Source organism: Puma concolor, chromosome B3, assembly GCF_028749965.1.
Source record: "Puma concolor isolate L17-30 chromosome B3, mPumCon1.1.hap2, whole genome shotgun sequence".
Classification (NCBI taxonomy): domain Eukaryota; kingdom Metazoa; phylum Chordata; class Mammalia; order Carnivora; family Felidae; genus Puma; species Puma concolor.
The window spans coordinates 86,365,426-86,387,338 of NC_141672.1; the positions used below are offsets into that span (position 1 = coordinate 86,365,426).

At 45.9% G+C, this 21,913-nt stretch overlaps 1 protein-coding gene and 1 pseudogene across 1 annotated transcript; one reads left to right on the top strand and one right to left on the bottom strand.

Moving 5' to 3' along the window:
- Window positions 1–7,744: 7,744 nt before the first annotated feature.
- On the top strand, window positions 7,745–20,655 carry KNSTRN (kinetochore localized astrin (SPAG5) binding protein). Its single transcript, XM_025919243.2, is given in 10 exon segments — window positions 7,745–8,672; window positions 8,675–8,963; window positions 9,158–9,252; window positions 12,376–12,505; window positions 13,248–13,295; window positions 14,949–15,054; window positions 15,272–15,365; window positions 18,355–18,416; window positions 19,192–19,266; window positions 19,990–20,655. Coding segments are annotated over 10 exon segments (1,152 nt in total). The 5' UTR covers window positions 7,745–8,551; the 3' UTR covers window positions 20,122–20,655.
- On the bottom strand, window positions 16,931–17,965 carry LOC112855149 (heterogeneous nuclear ribonucleoprotein A1-like; annotated as a pseudogene).
- Window positions 20,656–21,913: the final 1,258 nt, after the last annotated feature.

Genomic DNA, 21,913 nt, shown 5'->3' on the forward strand with positions numbered 1-21,913 from the left:
CTCCCTGCCCCAGGGACATTGGCTTGTGGCTAACTTGACCCTTCACCTCTGGCACCCTCTTACGACCTGCCTTTACAGGTGTCTCTGAGTGCAACACTCCCTTCCTTCCTCTCTTTAGACCTCCGTCTCGAGAGAGCTATACTCTGAGCTGGCTGCAAGTTGCCCCGCATCTGCCCAGTGCTTCCCTTCAGATCCACTGAGAACCTATTGGCTATGGGGCATCCTGGCTGATCTGCTTCCCGGGTTCAGGGGCATACTTCTTCCATGGCCACAGTGTATGGAGAGCCCCTGTCAGGAGAGGCACTGAGGGTAGTAGAGGTTGAACGGAATTCAGTTAAGGCAGGACCCCAGGCCTGCCCCTTTTGGGAGTGTGTGAGTCTAAAGCTATTCCCCGCGTCAGGGTCCCCAGCTTCCTGAGGACATGTCGTTCTGGGGGTTCTCAGCAGACCAAAAGGTGACTCCTCCTCCCCAAAGCAGAGTCTCTCCGCAAGGTTTTTGAGCCCACGTGAGAGCGATGGCGCTTGGAGCACATTTACTTGAACACCTACTCTCCTACGGTACTTCGGGGAGACGGAGGCATGGAAGGAAAATGGAACGTCTGCCCTCAAGGAGCCCGCCCTCTAGCTGGGGAAACAGCTCACATAGACACACAGGAGCGATGGGTCACTAACAGCACCATGCAGGGCATGCTGAGGGCCAAATGCCTGTCACCATTAGTATCGCTGGAGGTCAAGTACCCAGGACTGGGTAACCAGGAAGGCTTCCAGGAGGGAAACAACTCAAGCGGGCTTCAGAAGTGCAAGTATCTCAGACTGGAAGGGACCTTAATGATCATTTATTCCAGCAGTTTTCTTTTCTTTTCTTTTGTTTTTTTTTTAAGTTTATTTATTTTTGAAAGAGAGAGAACACAAGGGGGGAGGGACAGAGAGAGAGGGAGACACAGAATCTGAAGCAGGCTCCAGGCTCTGAGCTGTCCGCACAGAGCCCCACGCAGGGCTCGAATCCACGGACTGCAAGACTGTGACCTGAGCTGAAGTCGGTTGCTTAACCGACTGAGCCTCCCAGGCGCCCCAATTCCAACAGTTTTCAAGCTCTGTAGCCTCAGGACCCTTCCTTCAAAGAATCCTTGTGTGAAAACACAGCATATAAAACATAACAAGCAGTGACTCTAGTGGGTTCTGGGTGGGGTATACAGAGCCAGCTGAGCTCCCCTTTTTACTGTGCCTCTCAGACAGGCCCTGGGGAACCCCTCAAGTTCCTGGCAGCTCCACAGAATGTAGCATGAAAACCACTGATCCAGGCCATCTTACAGATGAGTATCACAGACAGGAAGGGACTTTTCTAGGGCCAAACAGTCTGTGACCACGCTGGAGGCAAATCAAGGGGCATTTTTGGTTTTGTGTTTTCCTTATATCGTTGAGACCTACCTCCCACCCCAAGTAGCCCAGAAGGGGAGCAGGAACCCGAATGACAACAGGAGTTGTGGAAGAGAGAGAAGACCGTGGGCAGGAATGACCAAGGGATATGTCGGCTCCTTTGCAAAATAAGAAAATCAAATCCACTTGACCCCTGACATCAGGAGGAGGAGGAGGCAGTGACTAGGACCTAACTTGGACCCGTCCCCCCGGGAGGTCTGCTGGGACCACTCTGTCTTCATGTCCAAGTGAAATTCCACCTGTCTGGCCTGTGGCTGTTCATCAGGGTCTTGGCTTCTCTACACCATGGACGTGTCCTCCTGTTGCCACACATCCAGGCCGAGAGAGCCCTGGTCTCATCTGGCACAATCAGCCAGGGGGAGGACGAGGTGAGCCCTTCCTCCTGAGCATAAGCAGAAGTCTGGCCTTGATTCAAAAGAGAGACCAGCATCTTAGTTGCTTCTGAGCAGCTCACCAAGGCTCTTCTGCCCTGTATTGTGGGAGGGCAGCAGGGATCCAGACCAAAAGAACCTGTTCCCCCACACCCTCTCTTGTGTCTTGCAAGAAGAGACATGGTGTCTAGGACTGGAGCTTCAAAGCTTTTTCTGGCTCCGTTAGAATACGGAGGGGTGGGTGGGACAGGCATCGAGGATTTGGGCACACCCGAGGACCCTACTCGGGGATTTCTGGGTCCCATTCTTGCAGGCCACAGCCACAAAACCCTACAGGAAGGCAGACAAGCCAGAGTAGTTAAGGTACCAACTGGATCTGTTCTGTCTACCACCGGGCCCAAAAGACTGGAAGAACCCAGTGGTGACCTAAAACATCACCTTACACCTAGAGGGGCCCATACCAACAGCAGGCAATCCACATTAGTGAGTAACCCAGCTTGCCTCTCCAGCCCCAACTGTGGAAAGCAAGATGTAAAGCATTTCCAATTTCCTTTGAGTTTCAGCAGACCTACTCACTTTATTAATATTATCAGTGGTTACAATGAGTATATGGCTTAGAAGCATGCTGTGAAGCAGAGGAAAACCAGTTAAAGCATTTATGTTTGCTCTGAAAAATTCAAGAAACGGTTTCTTAACACGGAGACACTCTAAAATAGAACTACGTTGATACCCATTTGGGATTTAAGGTCATTTCTCCTATTTGTGCTACAAATCCTTGAACTCACACTCAGAGTATGAGTATGCGTGCTGTATGTTTTTAAAATGTAACTTGGTATACTTTGTTACTATGGAAAAACCCATCCTTCCATGGCTCTGGTGCTTTGTTGACAATGTTAGAGATTGATTTGACCGGCAGAATCTTAGATTTTACTGGCACATGGCATAACTGATACCATGATATTTAGGCAATATCCCAGCTTGAGCCCGATTCTGAAAGAGACATCTCACAAGAGATTTATAAGCCAAACTTCCTCAGCCCCCTCTAACTCGTTCCATTCTTCTCCCAGTGCATGAAAGGGCTGGGAGGGGTCTCGGGAAAGAAGATTCATTTGGTTTACAACCTTCACCCGTTTGTCCAGAGAGTTTCTGATCTTTCCTTCCATGGTGGCCTTATCTCAGCCCTTGATAATACACGCAGGCAACAACAAGCTCTCTGACACCCATGCCATCCATCAAGATTTCATTTACTTGGGGAGAGAAAAACAGGCATTCCTCACCCTTCCTACCCACACCCTTGTTCCCAGGGAAGACTATACCTCAAGGTCTGTAGGTGTTTATGCTTAAGAGAAGAAATTGTAACTCAGTTCAGTGGAAAGATGAGAAACAAAAGAAAGCCACTATGTGCTATGTGAATGGTTGGTTGTCCTAAAGCCACTCTGTGCTGAAAAGCCCTGGAAGGACCTTAAAGTTATAATCATTATCAGGTCTCTGTGTGATTATTCACATTATACCTCAACATAGGAAAAAGATCAGGATTTTTCCAGATTCACAAACATCTAATAAGAGCTTCAGTACTGCTAAAGAAAATCATGCAGCTGGGCAGATTGGTGTAGATTTGAACTCGTGACCACCAGACTTCACTGGACCCTCAGCTCTGCCTACCTTGTTTCCGTTCTAGTTACTGGTTTCCATTCTTTGTAATGACCATTTAACACTTTCTCTTGCTTCCCCCAACATCTGAGACAGAGAATTCTGGAGATCTGCAAAGGACCCCCCTCGAGTATTCAGCATAGCACTACTCATTGTGTAAATATGAGGAAACTACTTGAGACTAAGGAAAGAACCATTCAAAATGATTAGAGGGAACAGCAGCCAATAGTCATAGAGGACTGGAATAGTGCCTGTTCCCATCAGCCAGACTTGAAAACATCATAATTTATGGAGCATTGGTTGGAGTTCTCAGAAGTGTCTTGCCTCAATAGTGGGGACTCAATTAGCCCTAGTTTATTTATTTTTTTATTAGCCCTAGTTTAAACACTGCTCACCCCATCTAATAATTGTTTCCCATCTAATAAATTTTAAAGCAAGACCTGAAGGGATGAAACTGTTTCTAAGTAATGTAACTGTATCCCAAAACAGACATCAAGAATATTCATATGAATACAAAAATAACCAGCCACCAAAACCAAAATTTACAGTGTGTGAGGCCTAATAAAAAAAAAAATACTTATCACGCGAAGAAGCAGAAAAATATGACCCATAGTGAGGAGGAAAATCAATTGACACCGACCTAGAACTAACATCTATGTGAAAATCAGCAAAGACATTGTTATAGTTGTATTCCCTTTATTCATATAACTAAGTAGAGACTTGGAATATGTTTTTAAAAATATACACATTGAACTTCCACAGCTGTCTGAGATGAAAAAAACCACTGGATGGAATTAACAATAGTTTAGACACTGCAGAAAGAAGACTGGTGAACTTGAAGACATGGCAATAGTAATTGTCCAAAATGAAACACCAAAAGGAAAGATTTGTAGAAATGAACAAAGAGCAGGGCCACCTGGGTGGCTCGGTCAGTGAAGCATCCAACTCTTGATCTCACCTCAGGTCTTGATCCCAGGGTCATGAGTTCAAGCCCTGCACTGGGCTCTGTGCTGGGCATGAAGCCTACTATTAAAAAAAAAGAAAAAAAGAAATTAATAAAGAGCTACAAAGCATGTAATAGGAAGAAAGTTGGTCCTTTACAAATATCTAAAATTATGAAAAAATGTAGGCGTCAACTAAAAATGGGTGAGAGGGCACATTGGGTTTTTTTTTTTTTTTTAATTATTTGTGGAGGTGGGTGAACAACAACAAGAAAGATTTTGAAAATGCTGCTCCAGATTCCATCTTCCTTCCCCTTTTCTGTATGACTTTTCTCCTTTGATCATCCCCTCTCCCTCTGAAGCATCCTTTTCTTCCTGTCAGCCTGCTTGTTCCCATGGGCACATGTATCCACTAGTAGCTGCGTCTTTGAGAAAACCCTTCCTTGACCCCCACAACCCACCTCCAGTTATTGCCCAATTGCTCTACTCCATTCACAGATTCTTTAATGTCTACACCTGCCATCCCTGCTTCCTCATCTCTCATGTACCCCTTAACCCACCTTAATGTGGCTTCACTCAGACCTACCTCTCCACCAGAGTTCCTTTTGCTATACTTGCCAATGACTTCTTTACCAGTTATTCTCAATAGTTTACCACTCCCTCCTTCGGCAGTTTAAGACTTCCTCCTCCTGGCTTCTAAAACACCACCCTCTTTTTGTTGTCTTGTCACCTCTGTGGCACCTCTTTATCAGGTTTCTTGGTTGGCACCTTATCATTGCAACTTCTAAATGCTGCTATCCCTATCCTTGGCCCTAAGGCTCTTTGTATACTTCTTCCCTTGGAGATCCCATTCAGCTTTTATTTTATTTTTTTTTTAATGTTCATTTATTTTTAAGAGACAGACAGAGCATGAGCGAGGGAGGGGCAGGGAGAGAAGGAGACACAGAATCTGAAGCAGGTTCCAGGCTCCAAGCTGTCAGCACAGAACCTGACTCGGGGTCAAACTCATGATCCTCCAGATAGTGACCTGACTGAAGTCAGACGCTCAACCAACTGAGCCACCCAGGCACCCCCCTGGCTTCCCCCCTCCCCAAATATATCCATACACCCATGACTCCTAAGAGTCTATCTCCAAGCCAGACTCTCCTCTGGGCTGAAAGCCTATTTCAAACTGCCTACTTGACAACTCCACTTGAGTGTCTGAGAGGCATTTCAAGTTTACCTTGTTCAAAAAAGCTCTCAATCTCCCAGCAACACAAAATAGTGACTCTATCCACAGTTATTCAAGCCTGGGAGTTATCCTTAAGATCTCCCTCTCCCCTGCCCCTCCTTCTCCCGTATCCGGTCCAACACGGAGTCCTGAAATTCTACCCTCCAAAAGCTGTCTTAAATGTGTCTGCTTCTTTTCCATCACTGTGGTGTCTGAATGGGGTCTCTGTCTGATTGGATGGGGGCCCCCAAATGTGGGGCCAGTGGCATGGGCAGTGAAAGTGATGAAGTTTAGGGTGATGGGGGGGTTCGTGGGGTCTGGAGCCATTGGCCAAGAAAGAGTTCTGGAAGATGTCTTTGGTGCAAAAAGGTGATTTTATTAAAGCACAGGACAGGACCCGTGGGCAGGAAGAGCTGCACTGGGGTCCTGACGGGTCATTCACTATATACCCTCAGGTCAGGATTAGAGTAAGTATCTAAGGAATTTTGGAAGCAAGATTTCCAGCACCTTGAAGGACTAGCTGTTGCTAGGGAAATGCCATTTATTGCCATTTAATACAACCTCAGTCATGAGACCCTTCTGATGTGTATCAGGGGGCCATGAGCTTGGAGTATGATTGCCAGCGTATATCTTGGGGCGTTGAGATAAAGGAAGTCGACTTACAGGGTCCTCTAGTTTGGGATAATGTTAAGCTAAGGTTCTCTTTGTTCCCAGCAAAGTGTCATCCTTGAGGCAGCTGAGCTCCTAGAGGGAGGTCACTCTGCCGATTTCAAGGACTTGTCAGTGGGCTGTAGGCAGTAAGGGAATTTAATTTTTCATTTGCCTTAGTTTCCCACCTTACCATGGCAAGCACTTAAACCCCTTTCCTTTGTTCTTGGGTAGCTGGGACTGTCCAAGGAATATCACACATATTCCACCTGGGGGGCAGGTGTGCTGGCCTGTATTTTACCCTCAACCTACCTCATGCTCCCTCATCAAAAGGATTCACCTGAGGCAGAACGAAGGCGATAGAAGGTTATGGAATACACCACAAAGGAGCAGTGGGCAGGACAGCAGAGGGGCTGTCTGAAACAAGGCAGTGGGTGGGGGCTGTTTTTAAAGGCAGAAGGTGAGGAGGTGTATGGACTATGGAATTTTCCCTGCTTTGGTAACCGTGCCTAGTTGTAAGCAGCCCATTGGGTAGTTAGGGCCTATGGATATTTTGAGGTGGGTGGCCTGTCGGGCCGGTCAGGTGGTTGCTCTGGGCCCTTTCCACGTTGTGTCTCTCAAGGCTGTTTGCCTAGAAGCGGTCTCTACAATCCTCACTGCTACCACCAGCCTTGCGGCCAGGCCACCATCATCTCTCATTTGAATGATTACAGTAGCCTCCCAGCCATCTCCCTAGTTTTGCCCTTGCCCCCCTTCAATCCATTCTCCATGAAGTAGCCAGAGTCAGCTTTTTAAAATATAAATTGAATAACACTCTACTGCTCTAATATTTCAATGACTTCCCGTTACTCTTAAGGATCAAATCTAATCTCTTTACCTTTGGCCTGTAAAGCTTGCTATTTGACTACTTATCTCTCCGGCTTTATCTGTACCACTTTTCTTCTCTGTGTCAGCCTTTCTTGTTCAATCCTGCTTTGGGACTTTGCATTTGTCCTCCCTTCTACCTACCCCACATTGTTCATCAGATTAACTCCCACTCATCTTTCATCAATCAAACATAAGCGTTTTCCCTCACTATTCGATTTCAATTGGGTTTCCCAGGCTTTTGCTGCCATAGCAGTGTAGAAAATGTTGAGGTTCGGAGCCAATGGCCAAGAAAGAATTCTTGAGACATATTCAGTGCAAAAAGGTGGTTTTATTACATCACAGGGACAGGACTTGTGGGCAGAAAGAGCTGCACTGAGATTGTGAGGTGTGGCCGATTATACGCTTTCAAGTTGGGAGGGGGTTAGGAATAGCACAAGCCTCCAAGGTATTTTGAAAACCTTGAAGGTTTCCAGGATTCTGAGGCTAGGAAAAGTTAATTTATTACTGTTTAGTAAAATCTCAGCCATAAGACCCTTCAGATGTATATCAGTGGGTCATATTCTTGGAGGATGATTGCTAACATACATTTGGGGGGGGGGGTAGAGATAAAAGAAGTTTCCAAAGGAATTTTTATATGTTAGAGTAGACGTACAGGATCTTGGAGGTTGGGTAATGTTAAGCTAAGATTGTCTTTTGCCCTTAGCAAAGTGTCATCAAAGCAGCTGAGTTCCTAGAGAAATGTCACTCTGCCTATTTCAAGAACTTGTCAATGGGCTATCGGCAGTGAGGAAATTTAACTTTTCATTTGCCTTTGTTTCCCACATCAATTGTACATTGTGGTTTTCCTTCATAGTTTTACTACAGTTGGTAAATATGTATTTATTTGGTTTTCTTCCCCCCACTTAATTGAGGTGTAACTAGTGTTTGTGTGATTATTTATCATTTTCTATATTGTAAACTCCAGGAAGGCAGAGCCAGTCAGTCTGGGTATTTGTTGCCCCACCCCCATCTGTCCTGTTAGAAGAACGGTCTGGCACACAGCAAATGCTCAATAAATATTTATTGCGCGAAATGAATGAGTGCTTTAAGAGCTTGAGTACCCTCCCCTATTCTCTAGGAGTAGCTCTGAATCTCTTCTTAAAATCTGGGTAAGTGTTGGGGTACCTGGCTGGTCCAGTTGGTAGAGAATATGGCTCTTGATCTCAGGGTCATGAGTTCAAGCCCCAGGTTGGGGGTAGAGCTTACCTTTTTTAAAAACGGGGGCGGGGGGGGGGAATCTCCATGTGTTATTAAAGTTAGGACTGAGGGCAAGTGCCTGAGGTATTTCCGTCCACAGATCCTCTTTAAACGTCACCTACCACTCACCACTCTCTGCCTATCCAAGTGCTCTGCGCTGTCGCCAATCAGCATGCAATCTCCCTAACAATCATGGACCAAATAAAGAGGATTGTGACATGGACTCTAAACGTGACCGCATTTGCGTCTCAAGCCAGGAATATGACGCCCACAGCTCATTGCTCCTTCCAGGCCCGCAGAGTGCACCACTTCCCTCCCCTGCCCAGACCTGGGGGCTCCAACACCCAAAGCCTAGGAGCCCAGGCTCCGGCCATTCTTCTGACCTGCCGTACAGCATGGCAGCCCCCAAAGGCGCGGCCCAGGGCACAGATAGACGTACAACATGGCCGCCTACAGGAAGCACACCGCACGCCCTCCCGCCCGGCCACCGGAAGTTTCCATTTGAAAGCTAGGCGGCAGACCGGGTTGCTAGTGCGGCAGTTACTGCGGAGCAGCTTTTGAACCAGAGCGACGAGGGCTGCGAGTAGGAGCTACAGGCGCCTGGGTTCGGTTGTCCCGGGGCGAGACACGGGGCTGGATGTCGGAGGCGGGCGGGATGGATGGACTGGGAATGGAGAATTTTCTTTCTCCCGACTTCTTCCCCGGGCCCGGACAGGCCAGGTCGCCCTCTCCCGGGGCCTTCCACCTGCTTGGGCCCCCTGGCCCACCGCAGGCTAACATTCGATTCGCACCTTCCAGGGCCCAGCCTTGCCGCCTCGTTACGATGACCAGCGTGGTTAAGACAGTGTACACCCTGCAGCCCCCCGCTGTGCAGAGCGGCGGCCTGCCGGCAGGTGGGTATCAACGCCGCCCTGCGAACTCGCGGAGGAGGTCTAGCCTAGGAGTATGAGGGCTTAGATCGGCGGCCTGGAAAGGGGAAGGGCATTCCATTGGCTCTGACAACCTGCTAACTCCCCCGAAACCTGGCTAAATTGCTGATTGTTCCACAATATTATTTCCTCAAGCTAGGAATCTCTTGTTAAGCAATTGCTCGTTTTGTTTCCAGAGTTGGGCTATCTGGCTGGACCGGATTTGTTACCTGGGAGAAGAGAGGAGAGTCTGATTCTTAGAAAGAGGCCCTGGGGTTCACCCACGTCTAGTTCACATTTGTAACTGCACAGTGTCTCTTATGTAGTATGTTCTCAGTGTTTGTTGGGTGAAATGAGAGAGAGGGGCCAGGCCTAGCTGGAGTTTTCCACAACCTTGGGAGAAGAGATAGGATTAAAAACAATTTTTGATTCCTTTGACATCCTGCTTTGTGTTACTGGGCTTGTGGTTGGAAGTCATCTCCTACAATCTGCAGTTGTCCAGCTGCGTAATCTGGAGAGCGTAGCATATAATAGACTTCAAACATCAGAACCTGTTGTGGGAGATTTGGAAACAGCTTTATTAAGACTCCTTTCCAGGAGACTGCCACTGGTGGGTGAACAGTAACAGGATTAATCTGTGAGGTAAACAGGCTTGTCTCCAAAGGCTTAAAGGTTGTTTTTGTTTGTCTCATGTGGCCTCAGAACACCTAAATGGTAATCTGGCTTCAGCAGGACTAGGAGTCTCTGGGGGAGCTGGAGCCTGGCCCCTTTACCCTGCCTTTCCCTTGGAGAACAGTGACCATCCTTGGGTGGAAAATAACGGGCTCTCCCCAGACAAGTTGGGAGTTTTCATCTCAGTTTTCTGTCCCTGTCCCAGCTTTACGATCATATATGACCGAAACAGTTTAACGTTTTAAGGCGATCTCCTAGGTTTTTTGTTTTGATTTTGGGCATCGACTCGTTTCTAAGTTTTAGTTTTCCAACTAGGTAACATACACATGTTAAAAATCCAAAGTTAGAAAACAATCTGCGGTGAAGAACGAGTCTCCCTTCCTTGACACCAGCCACCCAGTTCTCCTCCTTAGCGCCTCTCATTTCAAGAAGACAGTCTTTGTTAAATCCTGCTAAATTTTTCCTACAATGCAGCCCTTAGGTTCTAGCAAGTACGGATTATTTGGATCTGCTTCCAGTCAACGAAGAGTGTTAATTTTGATCAGTTTACTATTAAGACCCTTTCTCATGGGATATATTTGTTACCGTGTAGAACTTCATACCTGAAATGGGATGTTCCCCCAGGATTACCTTTTACTTCAGACAAAGACCTGGGGCACCTGGCTGGCTTACTTGGTAAAGCATGTGACTCTTGAGCTCAGTTCTGAGTTCAAGCCCCACATTGGGCATGGAACCTACTTTAAAAAATAAATAAAAATAAATAAATAAAAACATGCGTACTTCAGAGACTTCAAAAAGAACCATTTTTTTTCAAAATATGAAGTTTATCGTCAAATTGGTTTCCATACAACACCCAGTGCTCATCCCAAAAGGTGCCCTCCTCAATACCCATCACCCACCCTCCCCTCCCTCCCACCCCCCATCAGCCCTCAGTTTGTTCTCAGTTTTTAAGAGTCTCAAAAAGAACCATTTTAATCTTTGCTTTGTGGGCACGAGAATGGAATATAGGGTATAAGTGCCCAGTGAGTGTACCTATAAATGAAATCATTTGTCAGCCTGAGAAATCATATTTATTCCAAACTATTGTGCAGCTAAAGTCATCACAACAAAATCTGTGTCAAATACAGATACCAGTTTCCTAATGCCTGTGATCCAGTGCTTTGTACCTCGTTTCTTCAACTTGATTTGTTACAGCCCTTAATTTAGGTCAAGCTGAAGGAGCCATTTTACACTGAGCAAAGTGAAAGTTGGTTTAAATTAGAAAATCCGTGGGGGGAGAGGCGGTGAGGCAGCGTGTAACTCCAGAACATGTTACTTGAACTTGCTGTGGTCTATAAATGGTAAAAAGACTGTGTGGCTGGCATAGGGACTAGGGGGAAATGCTCCTCTCTGGGGCAGAAGCATGTCATGGCAGGGCCACTTCTCAGGTTATCTGGCAGTACCCTAGCAAGATAAGAACAGAATGTCAACTAATGAATTCACTTAATGAATAAACAAAAGGGCTGAAGTAAAGGCAATCATCATGAAAAGGGGAAAGAAGGGGCACCTGGGTGGCTCAGTGGGTTAAGCGCCCAACTTTCAGCTCAAGACATGATCTCACGATTCATGAGTTCGAGCCCCATGTCAGGCTCTGTGCTGTGTGCTGACAGCTCGGAGCCTGGAGTCTGCTTAGGATTCTGTGTCTCCCTCTCTCTCTGCCCCCTGCCCCCCTCTTGCACATGCTTGCTCACTCCCTCCCTCCCTCTCTCAACAATAAATAAACATTAAGAAGTTAAAAAAAAAAAAAGGGCAGGGGGGTGGGGGAGAAGACTAGAGGAAATCATTCAGAAATGGTGTGTGAAATATCGTCAAGTGTGAAGTTCTGAAGTGTTCTATATGTTCAGCTAGTGGGTACCAAACCCCTGTTAATATGCCGGATACTCTCTAGGCGCTAGGGACACAAAGACGTCTCAGAGTATTTAGGGAGACTGGTCAAAACAAGTGTGTGGCAGTTCAAAGAGAACCTCATAGCAGTTTGAGTGTAGCCTTGGGAGAGCAAACTGAATGCTTAGGAGCTTAACAAGGTGGTTCAATTCCACTGGAGACGGACGAAGGATTCAGCTGTGTTTTGCTCTGCTGACGGCCACACTGGCTCGCATTTGGCTCTTTGCTTGTATCAGCCTCCACTTTCACATCTGTGCCCTCTGACCGTTCACTTTGCTGCACCATCAAGCTTTTGGCTGTCCTCAAACACATTGCACTGTCACATTCGAAGAGTTTTAGTTTCCATCCCCGATTATTCTCGAACTCTTATTCTTCTGAATTGATCTCCACGAGTTGTGGTTGGCCAGAATGAAAATCCAAGTGTCCGACGACCTGGAACAGAACCGTTTGTTATAGAGTCGCAGCTATTGGGTCATGGTGCTTGAGTCTTCACCCGCTTGCTTTCCTTTGCAGACACACAAACTCGAGCCCCTTCTAAGAGCCTCTTACCAGTGAAGTCCAAAGAAGTGGATGTTTCCAGGCTTCATTCAGGAGGTGCAGAGAACGATGTTACAAAAATCATCAAACCAAAACGAGAGAACGGGTGAGAGTCAGAGCATTGGTATCCAGTGAGAACCTCTTGCTAGAAATTACTCAGCATCAAGATTTAGAAAGTAGGGTTTTTGAGAGCACAGGGCAGCGGGAGTTAGTGACCCAAAGCAGTCGATCAGTTCTGAAGAGGCCCAGCAAGGGTTAAGATAAGAGGTACTCTTTCCTCTCTCACCACTTGCTCTGAGTGTGCAGACAGCAGTACTGTGGCCAAACAACAGCCCTAAGTGGTGGTCGGAGTGGGTGGGGCTGCTTGCTAGCCTAGGTTGCTGGTCTGAGCACAGTCCAGCCCAGGGAAGTGTGTGCCCCTCCCTCTTCTCAGTTCCCATAGAAGCAAGGTTGACATGAGATAATTACACCGTTTTGAGCAGCAGCAGGTCTGTCGGGTGGTCGAGGTGGTCAGGAGAGGAGCCCATTCCCTATTAATAGTCTGGGCTGAGACAAAAGTGCAAGGACCCTCAGAGCTTCTCAAGCGGCTGCTGTTGGCATTCTATGGAATCTCTGGTTCTTTCCTCAGAAAACCAAGCTCTTTGTTCTGCCTTGTTCACCACACACGTAACAATGCCACAAGTCTCTGATTTCTCTGTTGTTTCCTTTTTTAATTGAGGTATGTTATTAACACACATTATATTAGTTTCAGGTGTACAATATAATGATTAGGTATTTGTGTATGTTGCAAAATGATCACCACAATGAGACTAGTTAACATCCCGGTTTCTTTGTTTTTGCTCCTCTAGGCAGGTGAAAGCTGCAGACACTGCCTTTAGGAGGAACATCAGAAAAAGGTGAGCATCGGGGTAAATGAAAGCTGGCCACTATTTTGGGGTGGCGGATATCAGTCGCATACCTCAGAATCGCTCATGGGTTCTTGTAATGTGTTATAGTCTGGGTGCCATCCCAGAAAGTTGAGTGGAATTTTCAGGGATGAAGCACAGCCAAGTTTGAGAACCACTGTCAGGGCAAGGATCCGTGATGCTACCATCTTGAGAACCAGACGAGCTTTCTGGGCTCCATGCCAGGACCACTGCTAATTGGAAATCAAACCCAGCTAGATAGCCCATCTCCTATTGATGGCTCCTATTGAAGGCGTGAGCCTTCAGGTTAGGAGGCACTGCATGTGGTTAGTGACTTTGAGATGGAGGTGATGGTGGTGGTGGTAGAATCCTGGGGAAGGATCCATCTCTCTGTTTGAGGCTAGCTTGGATGTTTTGCAGTCCTGAAGATGGAAATAGTGCAAGCTGGAAAGTTTGTAGACATAGGTTCTGATTCCAAATCTAATTCCAAATAGGTTCTAATTCCAAATCTATAATAGATTTGGGCATGTCTTAAAAGTTCTGAAGATAGGAGCACATGGCCAGCTTAGTCAGTAGAACAATGCGACTCTTGATCTCAGGGCTTTGAGTTCAAGCCCCACGTTGGGTGTAGAGATTACTTAAAAATAAAATCTTTAGGGGCGCCTGGGTGGCGCAGTCGGTTAAGCGTCCGACTTCAGCCAGGTCACGATCTCGCGGTCCGGGAGTTCGAGCCCCGCGTCGGGCTCTGGGCTGATGGCTCAGAGCCTGGAGCCTGTTTCCGATTCTGTGTGTCCCTCTCTCTCTGCCCCTCCCCAGTTCATGCTCTGTCTCTCTCTGTCCCAAAAATAAATAAACGTTGAAAAAAATAAAATAAAATAAAATCTTTAGGGCACCTGGGTGGCTCAGTCGGCTGAGCATCCGACTCTTGATTTTGGCTGAAGTCATGATCCCGGGGTCATGGGATCAAGCCCCACGTTGGGCTCTGTGCTGACTGTGGAGCCTGCTCAGGATTCTCTCTGTCTCACCCTCTGCCCTTCTCCCCCACTTGTGCTCTCTCTCTCTCTCTAAAAACTACAGGGAAGCCTGGGTGGCTCAATCGGTTGGGCGTGACTCTTGATTTTGGCTTAGGTCATGATCTCATGGTTCTGAGATCAAGCCCAATGTTGGGCTCCGTGCTGATGGCGTGGAGCCTGCTTGGGATTCTCTGTCTCCTTCTCTCTGCCCCTCCCCCATGCTCTCTCTCTGTCTCTCTCAAAATAAACAACCAAAAAAAAAAAAAGTAAATAATAAAACCTTAAAAAAATTATGAAGATAAAATACTATTCAAGAAGGACTCTGAGGGCATCGGAAAGAGAGGTTAATATTGATCATAATGGCTAATATTTATTAGGTATTTACTGTGTATCTGTAGCTGTGCTAAGAATTATTACATGTATTCTCTCTCATTTTTCACAATAATGTTATGAGATGTGGGTATTACCCTAATTCTAGAAATGAGGAAACCAAGCCTCAGAGAGGTTATGTAGCTTACTGAAGGTCATAAACTATTAGATAATGCAGCCAAGATTCGAACTCCTGTTTGTGTGACCCTGTAACCCATTTTAACCCCTCCACTGCTTCATACAAGCACAATTATCATTACAGCTACAAGCCACTGAGCAAGCAGAAATCAGAGGAAGAGCTCAAGGATAAGAACCAGCTCTTAGAGGCCGTCAACAGGCAGCTGCACCAGAAGTTGACTGAAACTCAGGTGAGAGACCCACCAGACCTCTGTCATCACTGCACTGGGGAATGCATGGAATCCCGAGGGACGGCCCCTTGGGTGGGAGCAAGCTTGCGATGCCCAGGTGCCCAAGGGCAGAAGGGGAAGACACCGGGCTTGGGCTGTGGCTGTCCAAGAGTAAGGGCAGCAAAACCACCCCCGCAGAGTGGAACAGGCCTCATCTGTCTGCATGGCACCCTGATAGGGAGAACTGAAGGACCTGACCCAAAAGGTGGAGCTGCTGGAGAAGTTTCAGGATAACTGTTTGGCAATTTTGGAGAGCAAGGGCCTCAACCCAGGTAAGAGACGGTACACAGTTGCCTTCAGAGGAGTCAGTGCACCTGCCGCCTCCTGGTCTGATTGTGGACTGGCTGTCAGGAGTTCGGCATGGCATCAGCTGGTCCATTTAGTGCAGGGGTTGCTTAGCAAAACCCTGAAGATTTGGAGGAGTTTTTCTTTCTTTTTTTAAAGATTTTTTTCTTTTTGTTTTTAAGTCATCTCTACACCCAATGTGTGGCTTGAGCTTATAACCCAGACATCAAGAGTCATATCCTCTACCGACTGAGCCAGCCAGGCACCCCTGGAGGAGCTTTCCTTTGTTCCCTTGTGATGTTGACTTAAACCAACAGAATTTCAGATAGTTGTAGAGAGAGGATTATCTCTTATCTGAACACTTTGTGCCATTCATTTGATGCTAACAAGTATGACCTTGCAAATAGATCAGAAATATTTCATTTCTTTCTTTTTTTTAATTTAAAAACTTTTTTTTACGTTTATTTTTGAGAGAGAAACACACACACAGCTCAAGCAGGTGAGGGGCAGAGAGAGGGGGAGACACAGAATCCAAATTAGGCTCTAGGCTCTGAGCTGTCAGCACAGAGCCCGACGTGGGCTTGAACTCACGAACATGAGAGATCATGACCTGAGCTGAAGTCGGATGCTAACCAGCTGAGCCACCCAGGTGCCTCACATTTCTTTCAAGGCAGATAGCAAACAGGGTAAATTTCCCAGATGGGAAAAGATAGAGGTGACACTATTTCAAGAGTTCCTAAACCTGGCTGATCAGCAGAATCACAATAGTTAAATGTGACTTTTTTTTTTTTTTAATATTTGTTTATTTTCGAAAGAGAGAAAGACAGGCAGACAGCATATGAGTGGGGGAGGGGCAGAGAGAGAGGGAGACACAGAACCCCAAGCAAGAGCCAGGCTGTGAGCAGTCAGCACAGAGCCTGACGTGGGGCTCGAACTCAAGAACTGTGAGATCATGACCCAAGCTGAAGTTGGACACTTAACCCACTGAACCACCCGGGTGCCCCTTAAATGTGATTTCTATTCTGACCCTGTCCCTAGAAAGCAGAGTCTATAGCAAAGAGGGGCATAGAAAAAGGAATTGCCGAAAGACTGTACTCATACTGAGTTGAGGAGCCTGAGAATACCAGGTAAAGGGGCCCAGGCTTCTTTGAATTCAGGGACACTGGCTTTGAATGCTGCTGATTAACCTGTGCATTTTAGTATATATTCTTTATAGTCACCGTATATGTTTTTGTATAATTTTAATTTGTGATATATATGCACTACTTTTACCGAAAATAATAATTTATTAAGCCTGAAAAGATTTTTTTTTTAAAAAAAAAAGACACATTTATTCAGCGTCGTGATCAGACTATTACATTTAGCAATCAACAGCATGGGTACAAAAAAAAAATCTACATTAAAACCCTTTGTTGGAATGCTTTACACTTTCCACAGAACAAAAACTAAAATCACCTATGTTAAACAATTAGTCACAAATACAATCCTCGAGTTTTTGTCCATACACACGAGTATTGTCTAATAAATGTCTTCTTTGTAGCAGCTTTGCCACCACTGTGCTTGGCTGAGTTCACAAATCTGTTGTAACCTGTAGCTTCCCTGTCACTTCTGTGGCTCTCCCCTCCTGCTAAGCTTTGTTTCCTGGCAGTAATTAAAACCTTCTGCCACTGCCATAGCTACTGCTGTTGCTGGAACCATCATAGCCACTTTGGTTTTGTGGTTTGGCAAAGTATTGGCCTCCACCACCATAGGGGCCAGAACTTCTGTCTCCAGAATTTGAAGACTGACTGTTGTAATTGCCAAAATCATTATAGCTTCCGCCACCTCCAAAGTTGCTTCCATCGATACCAAATCCGTTATAGCCATCCCCACTGCCACCATCCGCCATCACCTCGACTGCCACCAAAGCCACCTCACCCACTGAAGTTTCCTCCACGGCCAAAGTTGTCATTCCCACCAAAAACACCTCCACGACCACCACCGAAGTTTCCAGAACCACTTCGACCTCTTTGACTGGAGGAAGCACTAGCCATCTCTTACTTAGATGAAACTTTCCTTACTTTACGGTTGTGGCCATTCACAGTATAGTATATTTTGAATGACTATCTTGTCTACAGGGTCATGGTCATCAAACGTTACAAAAGCAAAGCCTCTCTTTTTGCCACTGCCTCGGCCAGTCATGATTTCAATCACTTCAGTTTTCCCGTACTGTTCAAAATAATCTCTTAGATGATGTTCTTCAGTGTCTTCTTTAATGCCACCGACAAAAATCTTTTTCACAGTTAAGTGGGGACCAGGTGTTTGAGAAGCTTCTCTCGAGATAGCCCTCTTTGGTTCTACTACTCTTCCATCCACCTTGTGTGGCCTTGCAGTCATGGCTGCATCTGTCTCTTCCACAGTGGCCTACGTGACAAACCCAAAGCCTCTGGAGTGCTTGGTGTTTGGGTCTGTCGTTGCCACACAGTCCGTGAGCATTCCCCATTGCTCAGAATGGCTCCTCAGACTCATCCATTGTCTCAAAGCTCAAACCTCTGATGAAAACCTTCTGTGGCTTTTTAGGCTCTTTGGGATACTCTGACTTAGACATGACAGCGGTGGGAGGGGAGACTTTAAGGATGCTTAAAGGCAGCATCTACAGGCAGAAAGCCTGAAAAGCTTTTAAAAATAGTTTTTTGTATTGTCAATGAAACAGAAAAATACAACCTTTGCATTTTCTCTAGACAGATTTTCTGCTGAGCTGAAGAGAAAGCAGATTAAACTTTTGACCATATCCAAAACTAGAACAGAGGGAGGTAAAGTAAAGCTCGGAGGGTGGGTGTAGGTGACCCTGCCAAGGTGAAAACTCAGGAGACAGTCAGGGACCAGACACTCAGAGAAGTTTCCCTCATGAGTATTCCTATACTTGTCCGTGGAGGGGTTTTTATTTCTGTTTAAGGTGCAGTTCCCTAAGCAAGCTGACTCTGTTGTTTGTATCAGTTTTAGGCAGTGAGACCCTGGCGTCACGGCAAGAAGCCACCACAGATCACACGGACTCTATGGTGAGGGCATGGGTGTGAGTATTTGGGGGCCAAGGGACCACGGGTCTCTGCACAGCTAAGAAAGTCTCTGCCATGTGCCCAGCAAACCCGAGGAAGCAGCCTTTGTTTTCCATGATAGTGGAAGAGAGCCGTGGATATGTACTCGAAAAGCATATTTTACTGGAAGGCAATTTTGTGCTTACAGATATGAGTGGGTCTGAGTTGAAAATATGCTACTTTGAGACACATAATAGGATGAACCTGTAGAGAGAGCTTTCTGGTTTCTCTGTTCTCCACTTTACCAAATTTCTCCCCTTACCCATTTACTGAGAACTGTATGATGGAAAGGTGCAGCCTGAATTAAATTCGGCTTCTCTTTGGTTCTCTCGTAAAGTAGGAAGGTAGTTGTTCAGGGTTAAGTCTTTTGAGCTTCTCTGACTTCTTCACCAGGAAGATCAGTGGTCATATTAGAATAATAGAATACTCAAGATGGAAGCCTTCCTCCAGTCCCACAGGCTAGTAGTCACCTCTCCGGTGGCTACTGTGTTTTGACCCCATTGGCTGTGTAACATAGAGCACCTGGAAGTGGGGTGATCTGTCCATCCTGTGGGAGTTCCTCCGGGGTGCCCACTAGAGAGCCTGCCACAAGTGGGACACTCAATAGATGACTGAGCTAAGGGAAGGCTTGTTAGCAATCATCTAGCCAACTTTCATTTTATATAAAGAGATTAGTTTATATAAAGCAAGTTTTCACCTATCAATAAAGATTTGTTATCACACTGTACTTTCCTTTTAGTTGCTACTGGAAACTTTGCAAGATGAGCTGAAGCTTTTTAATGAAACAGCCAAAAAACAGATGGAGGAGTTACAGGTGAGAGACAGATGTCACCCTGAGTCAGGATTACCATTTCCTACCACAGTAGGTGGATCTGTGGAGGACTCTTTCTTATTTACCTATTTATTTATCTTTAACAAACCACTTTTTAATGATAATGGATTTACCGAAGAGTTGCAAAGATAACACAGAGAATTCCATTCCCTTAATGTTAACACCATATATTATCATAGTACATTTATCAACATTAAAAAACCAACATTGATGTGTTACTCTTAACTAAATTCTGAGACTTCATTTGTTTTCACCACTTTTTTTCAACCAATTTTCTCTTCTAAAGATGCAGAAATGTTCACAGCTACAGGGCTTGAGGCGATGTGCAAACACTAGATGGCTCAAAGTAAGAGGTGGGCCTGTGCAAACTGTGCTCTGGAAACTTGGTTATCTCAAGGAAACCTGGAATAGGAAACCCAGATTCTTGGGTCTGGACTTCTTTGGATTGGTTGGAAGAATCATGGGATAGTACACTGGAACCTAGAGGATTTCGTGGCTCCACTTTAGATATAGGAGAGAGACCATCCCTAAAATGAGCACAGATGTACAAATTTAAGGTAGAAAATACAATGTCTGTCAGTATTCTAATGGTCTTCCTCAATGGAAGAGAAGTATCATGTCCTGAGATGGTATTGTCTCCCATGTGAATCAAAGTTTTGTGGGTGTTTGTTTTGTTTGTTTCTTTTTGAATGTCTTTCCATGCAGGCCTTAAAAGTAAAGTTGAAGATGAAAGAAGAAGAGCGGGCCCGGTTCCTAGAGCAGCAGACATTATGTAACAGTCAAGTGCATGATTTTACAACAGCCCTTGAGGAAATGGAGCAGCTATTGGAAATGTGATAAAAAGCAAGTGACCAGCCGGCTCCCTCTTGGGGTTAAACTCTCAGAGGAAGCCACTTAGGACATCTGCTTCTTGGCCATGACCTTCTAGGACTCACCATCCCCAGAATGAAAACAGTTTCTGCAGTAGGATTAAGGACAGTTGATGCCGGAATGGCGGTTCCTCCTTAAACAAGTGTTCCCAGCCTTTCAGATTGGTCGGCTCTCCTGAACCTCACATGTACATAACTGAGGCCTACGAAGAGGGGGTGCCTGGAAGCTTGGATCAACCTTCTACGCAACAAAGCGGCAAGCCATTAGAATCAGACCAAATCAGTCATAGTCAGAGGATCCCAAAGGTAACATTCAGATGTGTAGGAAGAAAGCCTTAATTGTACAGCGGAGCACAGATGCTCCACAGGAGACCTCACTGAGAAGCCATGCTAGACTTTCTAACTTGGAACACATTCTGTCTCATCCCGGTTGGGCTCTATACCTCATTGTAAATCAATGAACTTGAAGTTACTTAAGATGGCTTAATAAATGGGGGTGAAGAAACCGTACACCTTGGAGCTTTTAATCTAAATCACTTCCGTTTTTTGGGTTTGGTTTTGGTGATTTTTACGAAGTGCTACTTTTAAAATAAATAATTCTATAACTGTCCGGACTACACACTGAGAAATGGAAATAGCCTTTTAACTTAAGTGTGTCCACTGAACACTCTTGAGCTAATCTAGTTAACACAGTCAAGACACTGATTTAACCCAGAATATTTTTCTTCTACTTAAGTGCCCTGTGGCTAGCCCTGCCGTCTTCCAGGAGCAGTAGCCTTCTGCGGGTGTGCCCTTTTAGAGCAGTGGGTGCCAGACTCCATCCACCAGGCACGTGTCACTAGCTGCCTGTGTCTTCCCTATATTCTTAAGCACGGTCACGGACTGCTGTTTGCACAGCCAGTCCTGGACCTGGCCCCGTGGATCTTTAATCAGCTGAAGTCTGTGGCAGGCTTCCCTGCTGGTTTACTAAAGGCACAGCTATTTTCATTTCTTAGTTGATCGAGGCAGACTTTGGCTTTGGCTGTCTTCCTTTTTTTTTTTTTTTTTTTTAATGTGTATTTACTTTTTTTTTTTTTTCAACGTTTATTTATTTTTGGGACAGAGAGAGACAGAGCATGAACGGGGGAGGGGCAGAGAGAGAGGGAGACACAGAATCGGAAACAGGCTCCAGGCTCCGAGCCATCAGCCCAGAGCCCGACGCGGGGCTCGAACTCACGGACCGCGAGATCGCGACCTGGCTGAAGTCGGACGCTTAACCGACTGCGCCACCCAGGCGCCCCACTTTTTTTTAATGTTAATTTCATTTTTGAAATAGAGCGTGAGTAGGGGAGGGACAGACAGAGAGAGGGAGAGCAAGAATTGAAGCAGGCTCCAGGCTCTGAGCTGTTAGCACAGAGTCCTATGCGGGGCTCGAACCCATGAACCATGAGATCATGACCTGAATGAAGCCGAACACTTAACCAACTAAGCCGCCCACACCTCCCGGCTATCTTCCATTTTTTTCCTGCATCTCCCAATTTCTTCACCAAACTCCCATCTACTCTTGAGCATTGAGTCTGCCACCCAATCAGAGCAAGTAACACCTCCACCCTGACTTTCAGGGATGGCTAAATTTCTTTGCCTTCATACAAAAACATTCACACAGTTGGTTATGTCCCAAAAATTATGAAGGGGAAACCCAGTTACATAATTCTCACCAGTGATAAGGACTGAATATTCTACCCATTTTCAAAATGTTGACAGTTTAAAAGATTGTTTAT